Raw genomic sequence first — 20,654 nt, forward strand, 5'->3', positions numbered from 1 at the left:
TTTTTCCAGTGTTTAACACCCTGACAGTAGTATTTTTCCTACATGTCCACCTAATCCCTGCTGCGTTTAAGCCAATTGTTCTTGTTTTCTATAAGCAAGTGAACAGTTCTCCTCTCCTGATCATCCCTTTAGATCCTGAAAACCTGGCTAGCCATGGTCTCTCAATTTCGCTTTTCCAAACTAAATAAACAATCTTCAGCTCTTCTCATAGTAGGTCTAGACCTTTAATCATACTCTTGTCTGCTTCTCTGGACCCTCTCCAATTTCCCACAGCTTCATTGAATGTGGGTGCCCAAATGACACAATACTCAGTTGAGGCCATAACCAGTCCGGCAGAGGAAGCAGAAGAAGACTTCCATGTCTATGTTACAACACAACTGTAATGCGTCATCCCAGAAAGGTGTTGCTTTTTCCCAGCATATCAACTGTTACTATATTAGTGCTCCACTTATGACCCCTATCATCTTTCTGCATACCCTTCCTGTAGTCTCATTCCCTTTGTATTTGTAAACTGATTTGTTCCGTCAAGTGAGCACTTTGCATTTGTCTTTTGTCGAACTTCATCGTTACTGAGACCTTATTTCTCCAATTTGTCCAGACATTTTGAACGTTTGACCCTGTCCTCCAACAGCAGGTGCATCCCTCCCAGTTGGTACCCATCTGCCAACTAATAAGCGTACATTCTATCCAAATTCTAAGCGTGAGAGAATGAACAAGCGTCCAACAGACTCTGCAGAACCCCACTTTATACGCTTCCAGGTTATGAGCATTAAACCACATCTGTGAGTACGGTTACCAGCCAGTTATCTTGTGGCGGGAGCAGCAGAGCCCCTGCCATCTAGAAGCTGCAGGGACACAGAGCCAGGTAGGAAGCCCCTGCCAGCCTGTTTACCCTAGTGTCAGCTAGGGTCCCGGGCCACATCCCCCGGCACCTGTGGACTGCTCCCTCCCCCAATTTTAGTCAGGGTGGGTATTTTTAATAAAGGTCATGGACAGGTCACAGGCCTGTGAATTTTTTTAATTTTTATTTTTTACATGACCTGTGACCTATTCATCGTTTTTACTAAAATTACCCATGACTAAAACATAGCCTTATCTATTATTAATATTTATAGTGTAATAGCACCCTGAGGCGTCAATCAGGATCGGGCCTCACCTTGCTGGGTGCTATACAAACACATACAAAGAGGTGCTCTGCCTCTAAGACTATGAACCTCCAAATATTTCCGTGCACATGATTTCAGTCACGTGAGGGAAGTTTTGTACTTATGTAAATGTTTGCATCATTGTCCCCCAAGCTGACAAAGGATGGGGAAAGCAACTCACATAACAAGTCTGACGTTTTTTAAAGTATGGTCCCAAATTACTGAAGCCCAGATACTCCAGATCATCATCTTCAGACTTTCAAACAAAGCGAACTTGCCTTGTGGCTGAGCCCAAGCAAGAGAAGTTAATAGAACAGAAAGAGTGTGGGTCACTGTTTTCTGAACAACTGAAAACTATTGAATACTTTGCCTTCCAACCAGCAGAAAGTGTACACTGACACTCTCCATTGAGGAAGCACTGCCTCCAACCCTCAGGAGCTCAAGTCTAGGGAACAGCAACAGTACCTCAACAAAAGTTTAAAAATAGCATGATCATCTCAGCTATAACTAAAGAAAGTTGTTATTGTAATGCTTGTGTAAATGGTACCACACAGGTAGAAACTATGCCGGCTCACACTTCAGGACAGATTATCTCCTCCTATGTAAATACCTTAAGCAGACAGGTAGCAACATCCAGCACATGCTCACTTCATTACCATACTCTTCTGAAACACTAATTAAAAATAAAGTGTGCACTGTGCCAAAGTGCTGACGCATGAAATATATATATGATTTTAATACTTTAATCTTGGTTTTGATAGGGACCATGTACGTTACAGGCTACTTCAATGTGAGTTTTGCCTAAGTAATATCTGCAGGATCCAGCCCTAAAACTGGATTTGAAAAACCAGTGGAGATTCTTACCTGAAAAACTCTAGTGCACATTGATTGACTTGCTTCCCTTCCTTTAAGCATTTCCGGGGGTCCTTCTCCTCCCAGCGGCACAGCATGAACTCCTTGTTGGGCTTGTCACACTGCGAGCCATAGTGATGGGCTGCAGCTTTCAGCACCGAGGAGCTGACGCTCACCTGAGGAGTTGGCGGAGGAAGTGTTAGCATCAGTGCCCGCGCACAGCCCAGGGCAGGGCCACCACTGAACACCTGGCAGGTGGGACTCGGGCACAGAATTTCTGCCCCCCCCGTTCGGGGTCTGCTCTTGCACCCGGCCCGCACCACTCTAGGGCAAGTGACCCCCCATGAACAACCACAGCCTGAGCCTGAGGTGGGGGGGCAGGGCGCCCTGCCCCGTGCCCGAGCCGGGGGAACGGCGGGGGATGCAGGGGGCCCGGAGCCCGGGCGGGGGCGGGGGCGGGGGCAGGGGGCCCGGAGTCCGCGGTGGGAGTCCCGAGTCGGGGGCGCCACCAGCCAAGGGGTCCCCGGAGCGGAGGCGGAGACCGCCTGTGCTACAGCTCTCACCTCCTGCACACCGAGCTCCTCCAGCGAGGGCACCTCCAGCGAGCCCGGCATGGCGCTAGCCCGCGCCCCCGTCTCCTTGAGCTCCCCTTCGGCGCCCGTCCGCCCGCCCGGCACAGAGCCAGGCCCAGCGCCACTGCGCATGCTCTACCAGGGCTCACGGAACTAGTGCGCATGCGCCACCTCGTAGCCTGCGAGAAGCGGGTCGGCAGCGGGTGCCCTACGTGGGGGCGGAGCTTGTTCTCTGTCCCCGCCTGCTCCTCCTCCTCAGGCCCCGCCCCCTCTTGTTACCATGGTGACGGTTTGCTGCCTAGCTGAGCCCAGGCCAGGGCGCGTCCTGGGCAGGCACCATGGAGGTCACGGGCAGCACCTACTTCGGGGACTATGTGCATGGCAGGTGGGGGCTGGGGCATTACACTGTGAAATGCAGGGTCTGAGAGCCACGGCGTGAACAATCAGGCAGGGAGAATCCTGGCCTGAAATCCCTGGGTGGGAAAGCTGCTGGAGGCACTGTCCTTCCGCGCCCGCTTGCCTGTGCCCGCAGAATTGCAGGAGTGGAAGTACCAGCCGGGGGGGGACCTCTTTGGCAATTGGGACCCTTTAATGCGAGAGCGGCAGAGCCCAGGATGGAGAGTGAGGCGTAGCTGAGGTCTAATCCTGCTTCTGAAACAGCTTCCAGTGGCCCTGGGAAAGTCACTTAGGGCCAGATTTCTAAAGGTGTTTGGCACTAGAGGTGCACATAGGTGCCTAGTGGGATCTTCAAAAGTGTCTCATCAGCTGTCTCCCAACTCACATTGAAATCAATGGTACTTAGGTATCTAGGTGCTTTTGAAGATCCCACTGGGCACCTGTCTGCATCTTTGGGACCCGACATATCTTTGAAAATCTGGGTCTTAACTTCTCTGCATCACTATCTGTAAAATGGGGCTAAAGTTACCATGCTGGGGGATGTGAGGATAAAACGACTTCATGTTATCTATCACTCAACCACACTGTCTTGTTGGAGACACTGGAGAGTGGTAGGAAGATCTAGGACATGTCCTATTAATAATTGTAAATAGTGTACAAATGCTGCAGGAAAGGATATTGGTGATTCAGGAGGTTACATGCTTCCTTCCAATGCCATAGCCTGCTGATAGAGGGTGCTTTGCTGCTGTCATCATTGTCACATTTTGGATGAGAGGTAAACCCGACATCTTATGGTTATTAAAGGTTCCATGGCAGGTGTTTTTTGTTTTTTTTTCCAAAGCTCGGAGTGTTTGTCCTATTGTCCTGGCCAAATTCTTAAAGGCTGATTCAGTTTTGTCTCCCTGGCATTCCACTTGTAGTTCCTGTTGCAAACCGTGGTTTCACATCCTGTCCTAAACTTTTGGGTGATGTTGCTGGGACTGTTAAACCCCAGAAATGACTGTGGTTAAATGGTGGGTACATTGATCCCTGTTTGTAAATCCAGTTTGTAATGCATTTAGTGGGGGTTGTTGGATGAAAGCTGCCTTGTAAGTGACATCCATTATTATTCACCCTTTCTCAGGGTGCTTAAAAATGGTCATCAGTTTTCTACTGTTCATAGCTTCTGATTTATATTAATTACTATCAACCTCCCCTTTCTTCCATTTGTACATTTTTAAAATTATTTTTATAGGTGCATCCCCTCTAAACCAGGTCAATTTTTTAACCAGTAAGGCCTTCTTCATCAGTTGTGGGGTTTTGCCTTTTTGGACATCTAGCCAAGTGTTCTTAAACAATTCCTGATTATAATTCACAGGATTGAAGGGAAAGGCCGCTATACTCTCCCAACTGAAACCAAATATAATGGCACAATGAAAGATGGAATGTTTCATGGCAAAGGAACCTTGTATTTTCCTAATAGAAGCAAATATATAGGAATCTGGGACTGCGGAATATCAAAAGAGGTATTATATCACTAGTCCTTTTGATGTGATGCTGAAGGCTTAGAAACATAGCAATAGAACACGAGGAGGTTGGAAGTTCACCTATGCCAACCCCCCGCTGGAGTCATAGGAATCTAATTGGGTGGGGGTATGCGCTTCTTATCTAAAAGCTGATCCCTGCTCTGTACTCAAAAGAACGTTAAAACCCCTTTGCTCCCAAAGGTTACTGCCAATATGCTTTAGGGGAAATTCTCCCTGGTTCAAAGACTGTACATTCAGAAATGTTTGTATCATGAAATAAGTGAAAAAGAGTTCTGTGGCACCTTATAGACTAACAAACATATTGGAGCATGAGCTTTCATGGGTGAATACCCACTTTGACGATGCTTTTACAGATCCAGACTAACACGGCAACCCCTCTGATACATGAAATAAGTGGAAGCTTTCAAATCACCACCTTTCCCATTGGTGGCTTTTTAACTCTCAATGTTGGCTTCCCCTATGGCATGGACAATAGCTATTTCCTACTGAACAGGGAAATGATTTGATTATGGAATATGATTCTTATGGATCTGCAGGCATTATTTCCACCTGCACTTAAATATATTATTTATTCTCAGATAACGTGCATCCTTGGTAATGGATATAAAAAATTGTTATTCTTCACTTCATTCATCACACTTATTAGTTCGGTACTTGAATTTGTTTTGCAGGGGAAATACACCTTTGCAGATGGTCTTGAATTCAAAGATAAAAAATGGCATTATTGTGATGGCTATGACAGAAGATTTTATACAGAAATCTGTTCCGGCCTAAAACCAGCAGGTACTGTGTTGCATTTGTGTCTGGAAGGATTTAAACCAGCAACTGTGTTTATTAAGAGAGATTAAGTCACCTACATGAGTAACTTGGAGCAGGAATATTCTGGTTTATTTCAGAACTCCATCCACATGACACTAGCAAATGTGGTGAATAGTCTCTTCTTGAGTGATCATGTCATGAAGGCAGGACATTGTTACCTTGCAATTTCTGACATCTGATTAAACTTCTTAAGGGTTTCACATTCACTGCATTCTAGACATATTTTTATTACAGAGAAATGGGACATAAAACAAAAAAAGATATATTACCTTGCACTCATAATTTTTCATAATGTTCTAAAGTACCTGAAAGAGTAACAGAAATCCACAAACAGCATGGCACATGAAATGTGTGGCTTGAAAATGACAAATTTTGAATGGATACAAAAATATATACTTACTTTATGTCCAGCCTATAAAATTTGTCTGTTAGACACATTTACTAGTTCATCTATGACTAAAAGTTGAAAAAATTATGTGATGATCACTGAATAATATATTGGCATAGTGAACTACAGTCTTACTATACAACATTTGAACAATGACATGTCTCTTTAAGCCATGGCTAGACTTTCTTGGCCTTACTTTGGAGTTTTCGCTGCATGTTCATAATATTAGTCGTATGGGCTAAATCAACCCAAGATCTCTTCCTTCCTATGCTAAACATTTTCTGAGTGGGCCACTCTGTGCTTCAGTTTCTCCATCTGCAAAATGGTCATAATAATTACCTACCATAGGAGTGATGGAAATCCTAGTTTAGTAAAGTTTATAAAATTCTTTGAGATAGAGATATAAAATAATATATATTTATTATCATTATTTATTTTGATAAAAGAGTACAGCTGTAAAAAAAATGGGATTTTTTGTTTTTGTGATAAATTATACTGTTTCTTTTCAGGTATCTCTCAGCTTACAAATTTAGATCCTCCCAGAACGATTCCACAAGGCTGTTATGACTGTGGTGATGGATTCTATAATACTAATACCAGAGTTGTCACTGATTACAAACTCAGGTTTTTGAGGAATGCAGGTATGTGTTTTATTCATCTTGAAGTACAGTGTAAGTTGACTTTGTTTCACATACATTCTATCATGCATGATTATAGCTGAAATTTAAAAATCTATGTTGAAGTTCTGGATCGTTTGTATCAATTAGTTAATTCTAAGGAAAGTTGTATAAACCATTCTGCACATTATTTACAAAATTAGAAGTAATGTTTTCACAGGCGCATATGAATAAATGCATTTGATTCCTGTTTAATAGCTTTTAAACCCAGGAAGACTCATTCTCCATTGTGATGCCCAGCAAGACAATGTTTTCAAGATAGATATCTATCTTTTCAATGGGCTCAGTCCCACAAGGTGTCAAGCTCTCTGCCCTGGTCAGTTAAGTATGTGCTTAACTTTAAGCACAGGAATAGTTCCTTTGATTGCAGTGAGACTGCTCACTTCAATGACATATTGAAGTGCCTTGCTGGATTGTGTCAGTGCTAACACTTGCAGGATCATGTCCTGAGTGCGTTTACAAATCTGGCTCTTGTGTTGTGGGAAGAGAGGAGGAAAGAGGGGAGACTAAATGAGCTGAAGGTATCATCTGCTACAAAATATACCCTATGGTACTTAGCCTGTTTCATAAACCCTCAATAAATACTGATTTAGATTATTACAAATGGCACTGATCCAAAATACTGGAGTGGGCCTACTGATGAGTAAGATAAGTAAAATGCTTTCCAAAAACACAGGAACCTGCACAGATTAGTACAGGCAGGAACGCCTAGGAATTCAATTTATTGTTTTTTAAATGTATGCTTTGAACTCATTGTCCTTAACTACATTTATTTCTATAGCCTACAGATTGTATCAATCGATATTCACTAACATCACTTCATAGAATGCAGTCTAACAAGATAATTATAAGTAGAATATGCAGTAGATTACTCTATTCTCCTTTCTGTTAACATTCCTTTGAGAATCCAATACTCGCATAAAGTTGAATTTGTCAACATGGGTGTGAAGGAGGAATGTATCATGTAGCCATGCCCTTCCTCTAAGAACACGAACACAATTGAAAGATCCAGCACTTGTTCGACATCAGAGGAATGTTGACTTCCCCAAGAGAAATAATTCAGGGCACAAGGCCACTGCAGTTAAAAAAAAAAACAGCTGTAGGCAGAAGAAACTGAGGAAAGAGGTTGGAATGACAGGGAACAGATCCAGAACTATTCCTTTATCGGTTGGTCAGGAAAAAGCAGGAAAACCTCCAGGCTTCTGTCCAAGTCTTGAAAGCATCAAAAGCAGATGGTAGGAAGCATTCAGGAAGCTCTTACAACAGCTTGACAGGTTTAGCCAAATGACACCATCTTCCTCAGGTCTGGGAGTGGGATTTGAGGATACTCCAGCCCCAGCCTTTCACCTTTGTTTGTTGCGAAGCTGCTTGCTTCATTGCTGATTGAGGTAGCAGGAAAAGAAGGCACTCTGCCTTTAGCACTGACACTCCTGCCAAACAATCAATGAATCAAAACATCTTTCTAGCAAGCAAAAGAGAAGGCTCTGTTTGAATTTGTTGCAATTTCCTTTTCTTTAATGCAATGTGTGTACACAGATTATCACAGAGATTCCTGCCTCAGTTAGCAGGACTTCAGTTTCACAAATATCGAAGGCCTGAGGCTCATTTACGTTAAGGCCCCTCACTGCCAAGTGCTGCAATGGGGTCCTAGTGTAATTGAGACCAGGTCCAGGGTGCATAATGAAAACAGTAGTTTCATTTCTCCTAGTGTTACTAGTCAAGGATTTCATTTTTTAAAAAAAGATTTGCAATTATTTCTCAGTTTATAAACCATTCCTTCCTTGGGGATATACAGAAAATTCTGTAATCTGTTCATGTGCTTTTTGGATCTTTTCTTTTTTTCCCCCAATGTCATCTAATACACAGCATTGCAGACATAAAGGGAACATGCTGAAATACCTATTTGTGGGAAGAAATCCTGCTCACGTTTTTCAATCGGTCATTTTGGAGTTAGACGCCGCTGCTGCCACTAAAGGAGTACAGCCTTTGAGAACTCAGACCCCTGACTCCATTTTTACTGAGTGGCCAATCCAAAGACCTGAAGATGAATTTCTAGAGTTTTTCATCTTTAAATTAAAAGCATAAAATATGAGATTTTAGATTTGCTGTCAAATGGAGAGCAAATTCCAGGGTTAAAGAGCTATGGCATTCTGAGAGTGTAGACACTAGACCCTGTAGTTTTCAAAGAGAAATTAGTTAGAAGGAGACGTCATTCTCTGCTGAGGAGGTGGCGTGAAAGGGGATAACAGAGTGTGACTAGCAGCTCTGCCCCCCCGATAACAAAACAAAGAGGTTTTTGGTGTAATATGCTTTCCTTCTGCTTCCGTCTCCTGATGCTAGCTTACCTGGTGCAACCCATGCTCCTGCTTCTCCTAGTCTGAGATTGATTCTTCTTTGCTACCTGTTCTTCATGCTCTTCCTCTAGGACTTAAATGGTGCATAGGCCTTGGGGTTGGCCCTCTGCATGTGGAATTGCACCTAATGTACCTTTGTCTCTTTATAGAACATTAGAGAGGAGGGCAGAGAGTAGACAGAGACAAATCCTTCTCTCATTTACACCAATATAAATGCAGAGTAGGTTAATTGAAATCAGTACGTTAACCATGGATTCACACATGTGTAACTAAGAGCACAATTTGGCCAAGAGACTCAAGACAGGCTATTATTTACTGAAAGGAAAAGTTTTTTTAATGCTGGAGTCACAAAGCTGCCAATAATCAAGTTATGATTTCGACAAGCCTACAATCTTGTGACTTAAAGGAAAAGTCCCAGAGTGCTCAAGTGCAGAGTTTCTGAGTAAACTGTTACAACCAGCAGAGGTTATAAGTCAGGAGTATTATTCTGTAGTTTAAACAGCTGTATTTTTAGAACATCAAGAGTTTAATTATGTCACTAATATGACTCTATAGTGAAGGTTGAGATGTCACTTTAATTCTAAGCCTCAATAATCACATGCTTGCAGCTTCCTCCTAACATTACCCTTGGGACTGAAACTTCTCATGCTTGGTCTGAATGAACCTGGAAATGAATCATCTTGGAAAATTTGAAGAAATTCCATTTATCCCTTCTGGATCATCCAAGGACAAAATCCAATCAATTATTGTGTAGAAGTGTGTGGCTATCCCTCCCTGTCAGTATCTGAGAGAGGCTACGCCCCCTGACAGTTGGGCTGCTGTTCAGGCAAGGGTTACTGGAGAATTAGCAATCTCTGAGGCGCTAGCCCTCTCAGCAGGGCCAGACAGCAAGCCGTCCGGGGCTCAGGCTCAACAGGGCCACAACAATCTTGGGGCTCAGGCCCTCAGACAGGGAGGAGCACCAAACGGTTTGACATCCTAGCTTTGGCAGACAGCGGACAAATGCAGGCCTCTTGGCCTAAGGTAGGGAGGCTATCATCCCAGAGGTGGGGTTGGCAGCAGGAGGTAGGGGGACCCGGGCCCGCCCTACTCCACTGGGTGCGGTTCCATCACTGAGTCAGCGGGGATCCAGCCAAAACACGCTGACCTGGATTCAGGCAACAACACAACTGGACTAAAGTCTGGTGTCCCTGGGCTATTTCCTACACTCCCATCATTGTGTACCTGTTGCTCGGGGTTGTCCTCCATCTCCCTGGGGTATACAGCCCCAAGCAGCTCCTTGGCGTCCCTGTCAACAGGTGGCTCTGGCAGCACCTCTGGGTCCTTGGTGCAGAGTAGGTCTCCATCAGGCTCATGCCCCAGCGACAGACGGGAGACATCTGTCTCCTGTGGCGGCTCTCGCCCAACTGAGCTACCTTTTATACTTCCTGTCCTGCCCCTCTGCTTCTGGCAGGTCAGGCATGAGTGTCATGGCTCCACCCACCCAGGGGTAGGCGTGGGTTCCTCCCCATCAGTCTCTGAGGAATGCTGTGCACCCTTCTTGTCTTCAGGGGTTTTGTCTTACAACTTAGATGTGGTGTGTACAGAGTACTCGTGAGTAATGTGGGCTTTGCTTTGTCTGAAGAAATGCAGTTGAGAAATAAAGCCATAATTATCTGAAAATCATGTGTTACTCATGCACGGTGTATTACTTTCCATCCTGCTCTCAGCAAGTACCAAATGTGAGCAGATGTTTGTGTGCTCATTCTCTCAGCCACCAGTGACTCTCGCTGACATCAGAATTGGTAGAGGGGCGAGGACTTGGCAATCTTGCAGACCTACAGATCTTCCTAGATATGAGGCAGCAAGTTAAACTTAAAAAAATGTTCTACTGCAGGAAAAGAAGTACTGTACTTTCTGAACATCATTCTCCTCTGATGTTGCCCATTCTATTGATGTAGGTACTGGGTGAATGCTCTGATTTCAGGCTAGCCCTTAAATTTGCCTAAGAATCTGCAAACTCTTTTGGCAGATGCTCTTTGCGAAGGTACTGGAAATGGAAAGCCCTTCACCACAAAAAAGAGAATAATATTTTCATTCTTTGACTGAACTTAGGTTCCTAGTGATTTGAATGTCTACTTATAAGACTAGATTATTTAGTAATTTATATATTTGTTTCTTTTTTATTAGATTTAAGATTCTGAATGTAGATGAGCTCTAGCTCCAGTATGTTGAAACTCTTAAAAGCTCTTCGAATAATTGTTCTATGGATACTTGTTAAGCTAAAGAAATCAATTTTGATCGGCAATAAAAGTTCATGCTATTTCAAGTGCAATGCTACAGCTATTTGCTGTTGTATATTTAATCATTTTGAATTATATGTCGTGTAAAAGATTTTAGCTCTGGGGCATTTGCCAGATGGCTGATTCTGCATTTCACACAACAAAAGAAATAATGTTTTGTATAGCTCTGAAAAATTGTTGGTAATCAGTATATTCTTCAAGGAATGGGATCCAGACCTGTTTGGAAAAAAAAAAAAGCTTTTGCAGAAATTAATTTGACATGCTTAGTCTTTACCTCTGGGCTCTGAACAAAACAAATTGTGTCTATTGTTTGTGGATTTTTTTTATCAATTTGACAAATCCAGTGAATTTTAAATTTTACATGTTTTTGTGACAAATGCAGTTTGTTTGCAATTCACTGATCTCTCTTCTTGGGGCTGGCAAACTTACTTCTCCTGAAAAACAAGCAAAGACAGGTGTGCTCAGGTCTGTACATAGATATAGGTACAAGCCTATAACCCTTGCTCACACAAATAGTCCTTGTGAACCTGAGTAGCCTATTGCTTTTTTCCCCTAACAGCTAAAACAGTTGTCCTTGTCATCTCCCGCCTTGGCTGCTGCTCACTCCTCTTTCTGAATGATCTGATATTCCCATCGTTCCAGTCTAATCCCGCCAAAATGCCATAGCAAAAAGCATTTTACTTGTCGGCCATCTGACCAAGTTGCTCCCCTTGCTTCCTTTGACCTCAGGGTCTTGCTTAGTTTTACTCCAAACTGTGTCTTGTCTCCTATTATGTTCCCTGATGTCTCCTTTCCCCGCTCTTCTTTTATTCCCACCATTTATCTACTTCTGTGCTGCCCCATATTCATGCTAATCCCCAATGTCCTACTCCCCCACCTTCCAAAACCCCCACTTCTATGAAGGCCCCAGACAGAAAATATTGGATGAACAAGAGGGACAGAATATTTGTTATTATAAACCCCTTCCTCTGGGTCTCCTAGTTCATCTCATCTTTCTGTGACTATCTTCTAAACTGTAAGCTTTTGGGGGCAGGGCTTGTCTTAAAGTCTGTCTTGTGCCTACCTGCTAGACAGCATTTAACAAATAATGGCTATCAATTGACTTTCAGTGGGATTTCGTACAGGAGGAAGGGTTGAGGAATACCACAATCACATCTTCTGCAATACAGGTCTGTCGCATCTTAATGCGCATTTAACACGTGCAATTTCAGCTTTATGCAGTCGGCAACAAAAAAAAGAGAGAGAGAAAAATAACAATGTTAATACTGTACCTGTAGCGAGGGTGATTCCACCTGCCATTACACTCAATGTAATTTTGACTATACGCGATTTTCGCTTTACGCGCTGATTGCGGACGGTAACCCCAGCGTAAGATGCGACAGACTTGTACTAGCAAGAAACTTACCAAGTAACATGTTTATTTAACTCACTTATTTATCTTAGGAACAAACTGCTCATTTGGGCGGTGAGAAGGAACCCAGACATAGGAGAGCGGGAAGAAGATTGCTGGGATTGATATGGGGACTGCTGTGGGGCCAAGTCAAGGGAGCTGAATGGGAAGATCGGGGGTGGGAAGGAATTCAGTGTGTTTAACTTAAAGAGAAAATACCCTAATCTCATATAATGAAGTAGCTGTGTGCCTGTCATCACCCTGATCACTTTGGTTGTATCCCTTCCCCCACCCTTCATTGGCATTGTCTTTTGAGATTGTATGCCCTGTAGTATAGGGACTGTGTCTTCCCTGTGAAAGCATCTAGCCCATATTGGACATGACTGCAAAATACATACTTATGTCTTCCTCACAACAAAAGGCTGTGCAAGCTACAGCTATAATTGAGAGCTCTATGCTATATAACCTAGACAGCATTTTTAAAATTGAATCTGGCTTCTAAGTTTTACCAGTCAATTTACCCCATTCAATAAAGCATTTTATTAACCAGTATGAGTGGCCCTCTCTACTGTAGCTAGCATGGCTAACATGGTGTTAATATTAATACATGCATCACATAACTAAATTACTGCAATCATTTAAACGACTGTAGCCTGTGCTGATATATTGTTCATTGTGGTTTCCTGAGCCTAATATAATTGTCGCTTTGAAACTTGTGAAGGTTTAAATTCCAAATAGCAGCATGCCAAGAACAACAACTTTGTTTGTGTGTTAGCCATCCCACTGTGAATCCACTTAGAAAGTTTTGACCCAAACAGTATAGGAGCTTGTGTTCAGCTATACAGTACGTGTGAAAACAAATTTTGTAGGAGATGGAAAGTTCATTTTGAGGCCATTTTGGATTTACGCAATTAAATGGAAATGGAAGGGTGAGAGTTTGCGTGTGGAAATAAAGGTTAATTAGATACATATTTTCCATTTTCTTGCCAACATTGATGTTGTTGAGGTTAGGTGTGGCAAGGAAGGGGGTGCTGGAGATTTTTGGGGTGGAGCAGTAGAGGTGATGGCTGTGATGCTATCACAAAGGGCTATAATTGTGGAATGGAAGACCATGATACATTGCCTCATGGGTGATGGGAGGAGTCAGGTAGTGAGACAATGAACAGCTGTTATTATTTACGGAGCACTTGGCACTAACATAGATTAGAAGACGACATAGTTTCTGTTCCAAGGAGCAGATAATGCAAAGGCCCTCTTTTGCAACCTTTGCTCAAGGCAAGTAGCTCTTGCTTATGCTAGTAGTCACGTTAGCTTCAGCAAGACAGCTCTTGGAGTTAAGGATCGCAAGATCAGGCCCTAACACAGATGCAGACAATCACGTTCTAATAAATAGGATGTATAAGGGAACAGTGCATGGCTTTCTCCTTGTAAGAGTCACGAAGTATTAATGCCTTGGGAGATTATAGAAAGATCCAAATAGGGTTAGCAGAGTGGTGGAGGCCTGTTGTTGGCTTGTAGCAGACTGGAAGGTAGAGTATTGCAGTTTGGATGGAAACATAAAAAGGCATAGAAATTATTTAAAAGAATCAAGTGATGTATTTCAGTGGCTCATCTAGCAAGACCTCAGTTTGCCTCAAGACTTCAACTGTATCTCATGCAAATTATTAGATTTCACAACTTTAGAATAACTATTAAGCAAACTTGGCCTCCTTGGATTTTATCAATGTTTTCATACAAAGCAATTTCCTTTATTTTCAAAATCTGAACATGAAGTAGCCCGTTTTAGCAGAATATATTTCATGAATGTATATTCTACTGAGGCCGCTGAGGAAAATGGAGAAAGAATAAACTTTTAAAGATAAACGAGCTGAAATAAAATTCAAAACACAATGTGAAGAACCTGTTCTTCCTAGGATGATAATTTACAGTTGATTAAAGAGTTTGTGTTTAAAAAAAAAAATTAAGGAAAATTACTTCTGAAGGTGAAGATGTGCTTAGACAATCATATTAACATATTCAAACAATCGCAGTTTGTAAAATAGTAATTACAACAAGCTATCTGGTAGCATCAATCAAACGTCAAGGTTTAATTCCATTTTAAATATTGATGAAATGTGATTCTCCAGTCTAACCCTGGTGTTGTGGGGTTATGGAAGCCGCCAGCGACAGAAAAAGGGGAACATGTAGTTAACAAGCAGCTGCCACAAAGAAGGATCGGCATCTGTGATTTAAATTGTTAGCTGCACAGTCAGGTAGAGTGTAAAAAGGGTAGTCAAGAGGCTGTTAAGTCCATTGCTGCCAATTATTAACAATCAGGGAGGAGCTTTAAGACTTGTTCAGTACAATAAACCCAGTTTGTCTTGTTTCAGGGGTTACTACTGAAGAGGTTGCAGCTGCACTGATTCAAATAGCCCTAAAACTACAGTAATTATCAACCAGTCTTCTTTAGTGTGGCAAAAGTATGTTTAACCACAGCTTAACTCTTTCCGTTCTAGTATTTCTCTGCCTCCTTACACATAGCTAATCCCTGGAGCCATTCTGAGCTATATTTTTGTGGCTCCTCTAGCTATCCTCAATAGGATCCTTCATTTTCCCTTACTTCAGTCTAAGGAATATTTGTGTGGTGCCCATCAGCTGGATAATAGTCCTGGAGGTTCCAGATATTTTGCTCAAGGTCCTTCATTGTGGATATAGAGTCCCTTTTTCTTTTTGTGGCTCCCAGTGCATTTTACCCACCTTCCAGGGCTGCAGCCCCATCGAAGACAATGATTAGAAGTCAGTGGAAGAGTGAGCATGAGTGGAAGTACGCAGATAGCACATTACCAGCTCACTTCCACTTTCTTTTCCACTTGAGTTAGTTCTCAACTCTATATGCAGTTTTCACCAAGTTTTTCTCTTTTTAATGCAGCTCAGCTGTGAATAAAACGTTAGGAGGCATAAGAAAATAATACTGAAAATTTATGCCAGCCTCTGGTAACATTTTCTTCTGGGTGAGACTGTAAGTTCTGATCAGCCAATCTCAAAAAAGAAAGAGGTGTCATCCGTGGGTGAGTGATGAATATGATTAGAAATATAGAAAGGTTACAGCGGTTTTGTCTGGAGAAGAGACAAATAAGAGAGGACATGATAGAGGCATACAAATAATGAGGTATAGGTAAAGTAGATCAGTTGCTCCTATTTGTCCTTTTCCCATAATGCAAAGCATGGAGACATGCAATGAAACTGAAAGGCCACCAACTTAAAATATCCAAAGAAATGCTTTTCTACACCATGCCTAGTTAACTGGGTGAACTCATTGCCACACGATGTTATTGCAGCCAAAAAGCTTAGGCGGATGCTAGACATAAGTCAATCGCTAAATGAGAGTGGGTAGGAAGACGCTTTCCCTGTGTACAGATTATTGCATAATTCTTCACTGTGAGGTTTCTTGTGTCTGCCACTGTCAGAGACTAAAACCTGGATTTGTAAGCTTTTTGGGATCAGCTTTTTGTTCTGTGTTTGTACAGCACCTTGCACAATGGGGTCCTGGGCCATGACTTGGGTTCCTAGACACCACAGTAATATAGATAATAATAGATGGCTCACAGGTCAGCTCCAGTGGGGGTAATTGCTATATTTCCTCTGAATGAAGCAGGGGGTGCCCTAAGGTAGGGTAATGTGCTGTAGTCCCTTCACCAGACAGGCTCTTCTTTCTATTCAAAGTGTGAATTGGTAATAACTGACTCCATTGAGACGTCTCCTTACAATTCTGCCTCTGTGAAAACTGTATGTAGTCTTTCTCAATGCTTATTTGCTGATACTTACTGTGCATAGAATCAGATCACTGCATGAGCTGAGCTATGGTGGTGTTGGGCCTGGGTGAGAGACTAAAATCCTTAGAAGAAAAGGCTTAGGTGCATGTCATTTATTGAAAAATGTTTCCTTCTGCATCAAGCTGGATGGACCAGGATCCTGTTGAAAACGCATGAACTGAAGTCAAAAACATCTTATGCCTTTCATATTGGTCAGCTGAGCACCAGAATGATATGACCAATGCAGATTCATTACCAGGAAGGCAGTTTGCTCACTTCATGGAACTCACCTGAGCAATACGATCTTTATCAAAGGAAGCAATGGATACAGGTGGTGTTTAGCATGTGGAGTTTTTGATTGATTACCTCATTTTGACAGAAACAGACAATTTAATTTTCTTGCAATTATTACAAGTCCAGAGTAACAACTGTTACATCGAGGAGGTACATAATCACACAGACACTAACAATCTGGACACTATCTAGCTCATCTAGATACTTCATGGCCTCATCTCGGTAATCTTGGAGCATCTGGAGTGCAGAAATAGAACTTGACATGCAAAATAATCACAGCTTGCACATGATTCATTGATACTCCCTGTCTTGGGCTCTGGGAGCCTCCCCCCTTGCAGGGCCTCACAGCTTCGACTCCAGCATGAGCCCAAACATCTACACTGCAGTTTTATAGGCCCACAGTCTGAGCCCTGCAAACCCGAGTCAGCTGACCTGGGCCAGCCATAGGTGTTTTATTGCAGTGTAGACATACCATAGGGGCCAATTTTGTAGTCCTATTACAGCTTTCAGTGGGATGTGTCCACCTAAGGCCTTCAGTGTCAGACCTTAAACAAATTCAGTGCTTTTTCTCTTCTTTTTAGTCATACTTTTTAAAAAGTTATTCTGGTGGCGCTTATTTTCTCTTGGCTTATTTCCTTTGAGACAGAAAAAAAGAACATTGTAATTGTTTTATATTAATGTCGCACTTGTGCCAAGGAATAGAGCAAAAGCTGTATCCTAATCTGCTGAGGTGGACAGAGAAAGAAATGTAGCCACTTGGGTATTTTATCAGAATGTCACCGTATCATGCGTTACAGCAGTTAAAGCACAGCTACAGGCTAAACTAATAAAAGTCTTTTCCACAGCCCCGCTCATAGCAGTAAGCTTTTACAAAACATCATCCCTGCGTATGGAATTGTGAGAGAGGTGACAAGCACAAATAACTGCTGTGTATATAATTAGTAACTGTGTGCGGAAGAGTAACACACAGTAGTGTGCTCTTGGGGAAAACCTCCTCCAATTCACAAGCATCTCTGACTGCTGTTTGTAAAGGGTGTTGTGATAAGTGCCACCATTTAGATTGGGACAGAAGCCTGGGCACATGCTTTGGTTAAGTCTGTAGCAGGGCTCAGCATGAGAAGCTCCCCACAGGCCGTTTCATTTGACCATGAATGAAAAAAGATGCTAAGATGGCAGGGAAAAAAGGAAAAGGGAAACAGAAAAAGGAAAAGACAAGAGCAGATAAGGTTTGATCCAAAGCCCACTGAAGTCAATGGGACTTAAGAACAAACCTAAGATTTTAGTGAAGGGCACTTCTTTGCCATACACCCTTTGTTTGCTTCTCTCCTTCTTAGACCAGCACAGCTGCATCTATATGACTTTTTAAACTTAAATGTTGCTATAGAAACATAATAAAGGCCAACTCCTAAGCAGACATCTCCCTTCAGAAGCTGATTCCTCACTAGCAATGTTTCTTTTTTTTTTTTTAATCTATAATTGACAAGGTCAGTATGTTCTCTTTCAGGTAAGCATTGCTACAAAATCCTTGACATTTGGAACCAGGTTGGTTACAAGCACAAATTGCAAACATTGATCAGAGTTTGTAAAGATGACATTAAACAGAAGTAGCTCTGCTACAGTATGTGTCATTTGAATAAGAAAAGAGATACTGGTACTGTTTAAAGCAATATAATTAATATTTTTATCTGATCTACTACACAGATTTTTTCAATCATCAACACAAGTAAAAGCCTATCAAACAGGTTTTACAGACAGGCTGCTTTAGTCCCTTCAACTACTACTGTTTATCAAGTTATAATTTTCTGTAATTATTCAAAATATTTCTATTCCCATGTTGCTGAATAGGTGCTTTCTCCAAATTGCCTTTTTGGTTTTCACCTTTCACATGGTCTCTGTGCCCTGACAGATAACATGACAGGCATTGAATAATTGTGGGAGATACAGAAGATTGTCTAAAGTACTTCCGTCAGCTGGTACATCAGCTTGTTGCTATCTGTTATAAGGTGTATAATTATGTTGGAAGAAGAGCTGTAAAAAAATAATCCAAATGAACTGGGGCTTTGACTCTGGACTTTTCAGCAATTGCAATTTTCATAAAATGACACCAACATCAGTAAAGTTTTATGTCCTCATTACTGGTACTGGTATGACCATGAGGCCAGAAATTATACTATATGGTAAGGAAGTGTTACAATTTTTTGCACGAGTTCCAAACAGTTAATGTGATGAAATGGCCTAATGATCAGATCTATTACCATAAACTCTGTCACGTCCTTCTGTTATATATGTTTGAATCTTGGCAAATGCCAACAAAACTGTACACAGGATCTGTTGGCTAAGCAAGAAGTATTTTAAAAATGCATTTATTCCTCAAAGAAAATGCTCTTTCTGATCTGGACTCCTCTATGCAAAAGGCAGATCTGAATCTGTAACATTTGACAATTTCTTTTTCTCTCCTTCAGATGATGATGAACATGAATGGATCATTCGCACCTGCCGGAAAGGCTGGGATGAAATAACTGGATTTAAACCTAAACTGCTTTAGCTTCTACCCTGATTTTGGAAGACAACATTTGATTGATCCTTAAGTCTGAATGTCTTTGTGGATTTAGATCAGCCCATACCATTATGTGATTGTAGTTTTATAGCCTTTGTTAGCATAATAAAACTGGAACCATCATTTAATCAACTACGTTCATGTGAAGCCGTGGAAATAAGCTTACTATACTTATCCTAATATTCCTGAGAGGTGTGCAGTGTAGTAGGATCAATATATACACATTAAGCCTTAACATACAAACAGTTTACTAAAGAGACTGCCTCAAGTTCAGGCATTCAGCTCCATCTTAGCATTTTTTCCCAGTTATCTGTCCGGGTGTATTTCTTTACCCTCCTTTTGCTCAGTACTTTGATATTGATTGACCATTGTAATAACATACACCAGTTATTCTATAATGACTGGCTTGCTAAAATTATATCCATTTACCAGGAACATTTGTTGAACTCACCTTTAACAAAATAATAAAAGATAAACTGGGTGGGTTGCTGTTTGATTAGTAAGCCAGAAAATATTTTAAAATCAAATAAAGTGGAATTATATCATTTTCTTGATGTAAGTGCCAGCACTTCTACTTGCATGAACTTTATTTATTACACAAATCAGACATTTACAAAGCACAACATTAAAAGTATGTAACAAAACAGACATTGGTTTTACAAAAAAGTGCTTACAATTTAGTTTTTGTTTTTTCAATAAATACTAGTCTCGACTGTCCACTCATTCAAAAGGATTTTTTAACCATTGTAGCCAAGACATGTGTAATTGCAACATGCTACAACAAAATGATCTGCTTTTGAAATAAAATTCTGAGAAGTGTTTATAGTTGGCCTCGTATTACAAGGTCTGAATATATCAGTGACAGCAGTAGTGCAGGATTTAGCCCCCATCCCGATCATTACGTTGTGTAAGCATCATTAGCTAGGGCATTGGGGTTAACCACCATGAGCCAAAAATCAACAGAATGTTTTGGGAATAAAATTTTAAACCACTCCATTCTCAGTCCCTCCCCCCATCAGATTTATTTATTGTATTAAATTCTAGTGGAAAGTTCATCTTTCTCTGGCTAACCGCTCTGGGTTTAGTGTATAACATTTTCTGTAAATAGCCATTGGAATACTGTAATACACAGAGTCTGCAGTACTGCACCATGACCCATCTGGCAATTACTGAATAACCTAAGTAAATGAGAAGGATTTAAAAAAAAAAAATCTACAGAGGAGAGGAATGCGAATGACCTGAGATAAGGTTTTGTTCAATGGCAACAGTCAATCTGCAATGCATTGTGAAACAAAGTATCGAATAAATTAGAGGATTTCTTACATTCTTGGTACAGTTGAGTATTTTCCATACACAATATTTAGCTCTAAAACTGCACAAGCTGAATTGCTTCCAGTTCTTCCAAACAATTTGGGCTTAATACATCAGAGTCTGATTTCTGCAAAGCTGCTGTGGCTACTTACTGAAGAGATCTTCCTTGAGCATGAGTTGTGCAGTGCAATACTCTCCACACGGCTAGTGGTGACTCCACTTACACTATATATATTTGGTCAGAAATGTCTACACATTAGCCCTGTGCTTTGCATTCTGATCCTGTCAGTGGTAACAGTT

The 20,654-nt window shown here is 41.6% G+C and overlaps 2 protein-coding genes across 4 annotated transcripts in view; one reads left to right on the top strand and one right to left on the bottom strand.

The window, feature by feature from the left end:
* The window catches only part of NDUFA8 (NADH:ubiquinone oxidoreductase subunit A8), a 9,732-nt gene extending 7,038 nt beyond the window's left edge, over positions 1–2,694 (bottom strand). Inside the window, exons 1-2 of one of the 2 annotated variants that reach the window (XM_032767697.2) lie at positions 2,561–2,693; positions 2,010–2,173 (exon numbers count right to left, since the gene is read on the bottom strand). In XM_032767697.2, the coding sequence (XP_032623588.1) occupies positions 2,010–2,173; positions 2,561–2,611 (215 nt within the window). In that variant the 5' untranslated portion in view covers positions 2,612–2,693. Of the gene's footprint in view, positions 1–2,009; positions 2,174–2,560 lie in introns of both variants that reach the window. The other variant, XM_032767695.2, reaches the window with a different exon arrangement.
* Positions 2,695–2,846: 152 nt separating this feature from the next.
* On the top strand, positions 2,847–19,171 carry MORN5 (MORN repeat containing 5). 2 transcript variants are annotated; one of them, XM_032767617.2, is made up of 5 exons: positions 2,847–2,954; positions 4,323–4,470; positions 5,163–5,274; positions 6,208–6,339; positions 18,949–19,171. In XM_032767617.2, the coding sequence occupies exons 1-5, from the start codon at positions 2,908–2,910 to the stop codon at positions 19,029–19,031; spliced, it is 522 nt and encodes a 173-aa protein (XP_032623508.1). In that variant the 5' UTR covers positions 2,847–2,907; the 3' UTR covers positions 19,032–19,171. The 2 variants fall into 2 exon arrangements, with proteins under 2 accessions (XP_032623508.1, XP_032623509.1); XM_032767618.1 differs by lacking the exon at positions 2,847–2,954 and adding an exon at positions 3,894–3,978.
* The last annotated feature ends 1,483 nt before the right edge of the window (positions 19,172–20,654 follow it).

Source organism: Chelonoidis abingdonii, chromosome 24 (genome assembly GCF_003597395.2).
Source record: "Chelonoidis abingdonii isolate Lonesome George chromosome 24, CheloAbing_2.0, whole genome shotgun sequence".
Lineage (NCBI taxonomy): Eukaryota > Metazoa > Chordata > Testudines > Testudinidae > Chelonoidis > Chelonoidis abingdonii.

What these genes read in the sequence shown, in the direction of transcription:
- MORN5 (XM_032767617.2), top strand. Translation starts at nt 2,908, where the DNA reads ATGGAGGTCACGGGCAGCACCTACTTCGGGGACTATGTGCATGGCAG. An exon ending in ACTGCGGAATATCAAAAGAG is followed by an intron (nt 4,471 to 5,162) that starts GTATTATATCAC and finishes TTTGTTTTGCAG; the next exon opens with GGGAAATACACCTTTGCAGA. An exon ending in TTCCGGCCTAAAACCAGCAG is followed by an intron (nt 5,275 to 6,207) that starts GTACTGTGTTGC and finishes GTTTCTTTTCAG; the next exon opens with GTATCTCTCAGCTTACAAAT.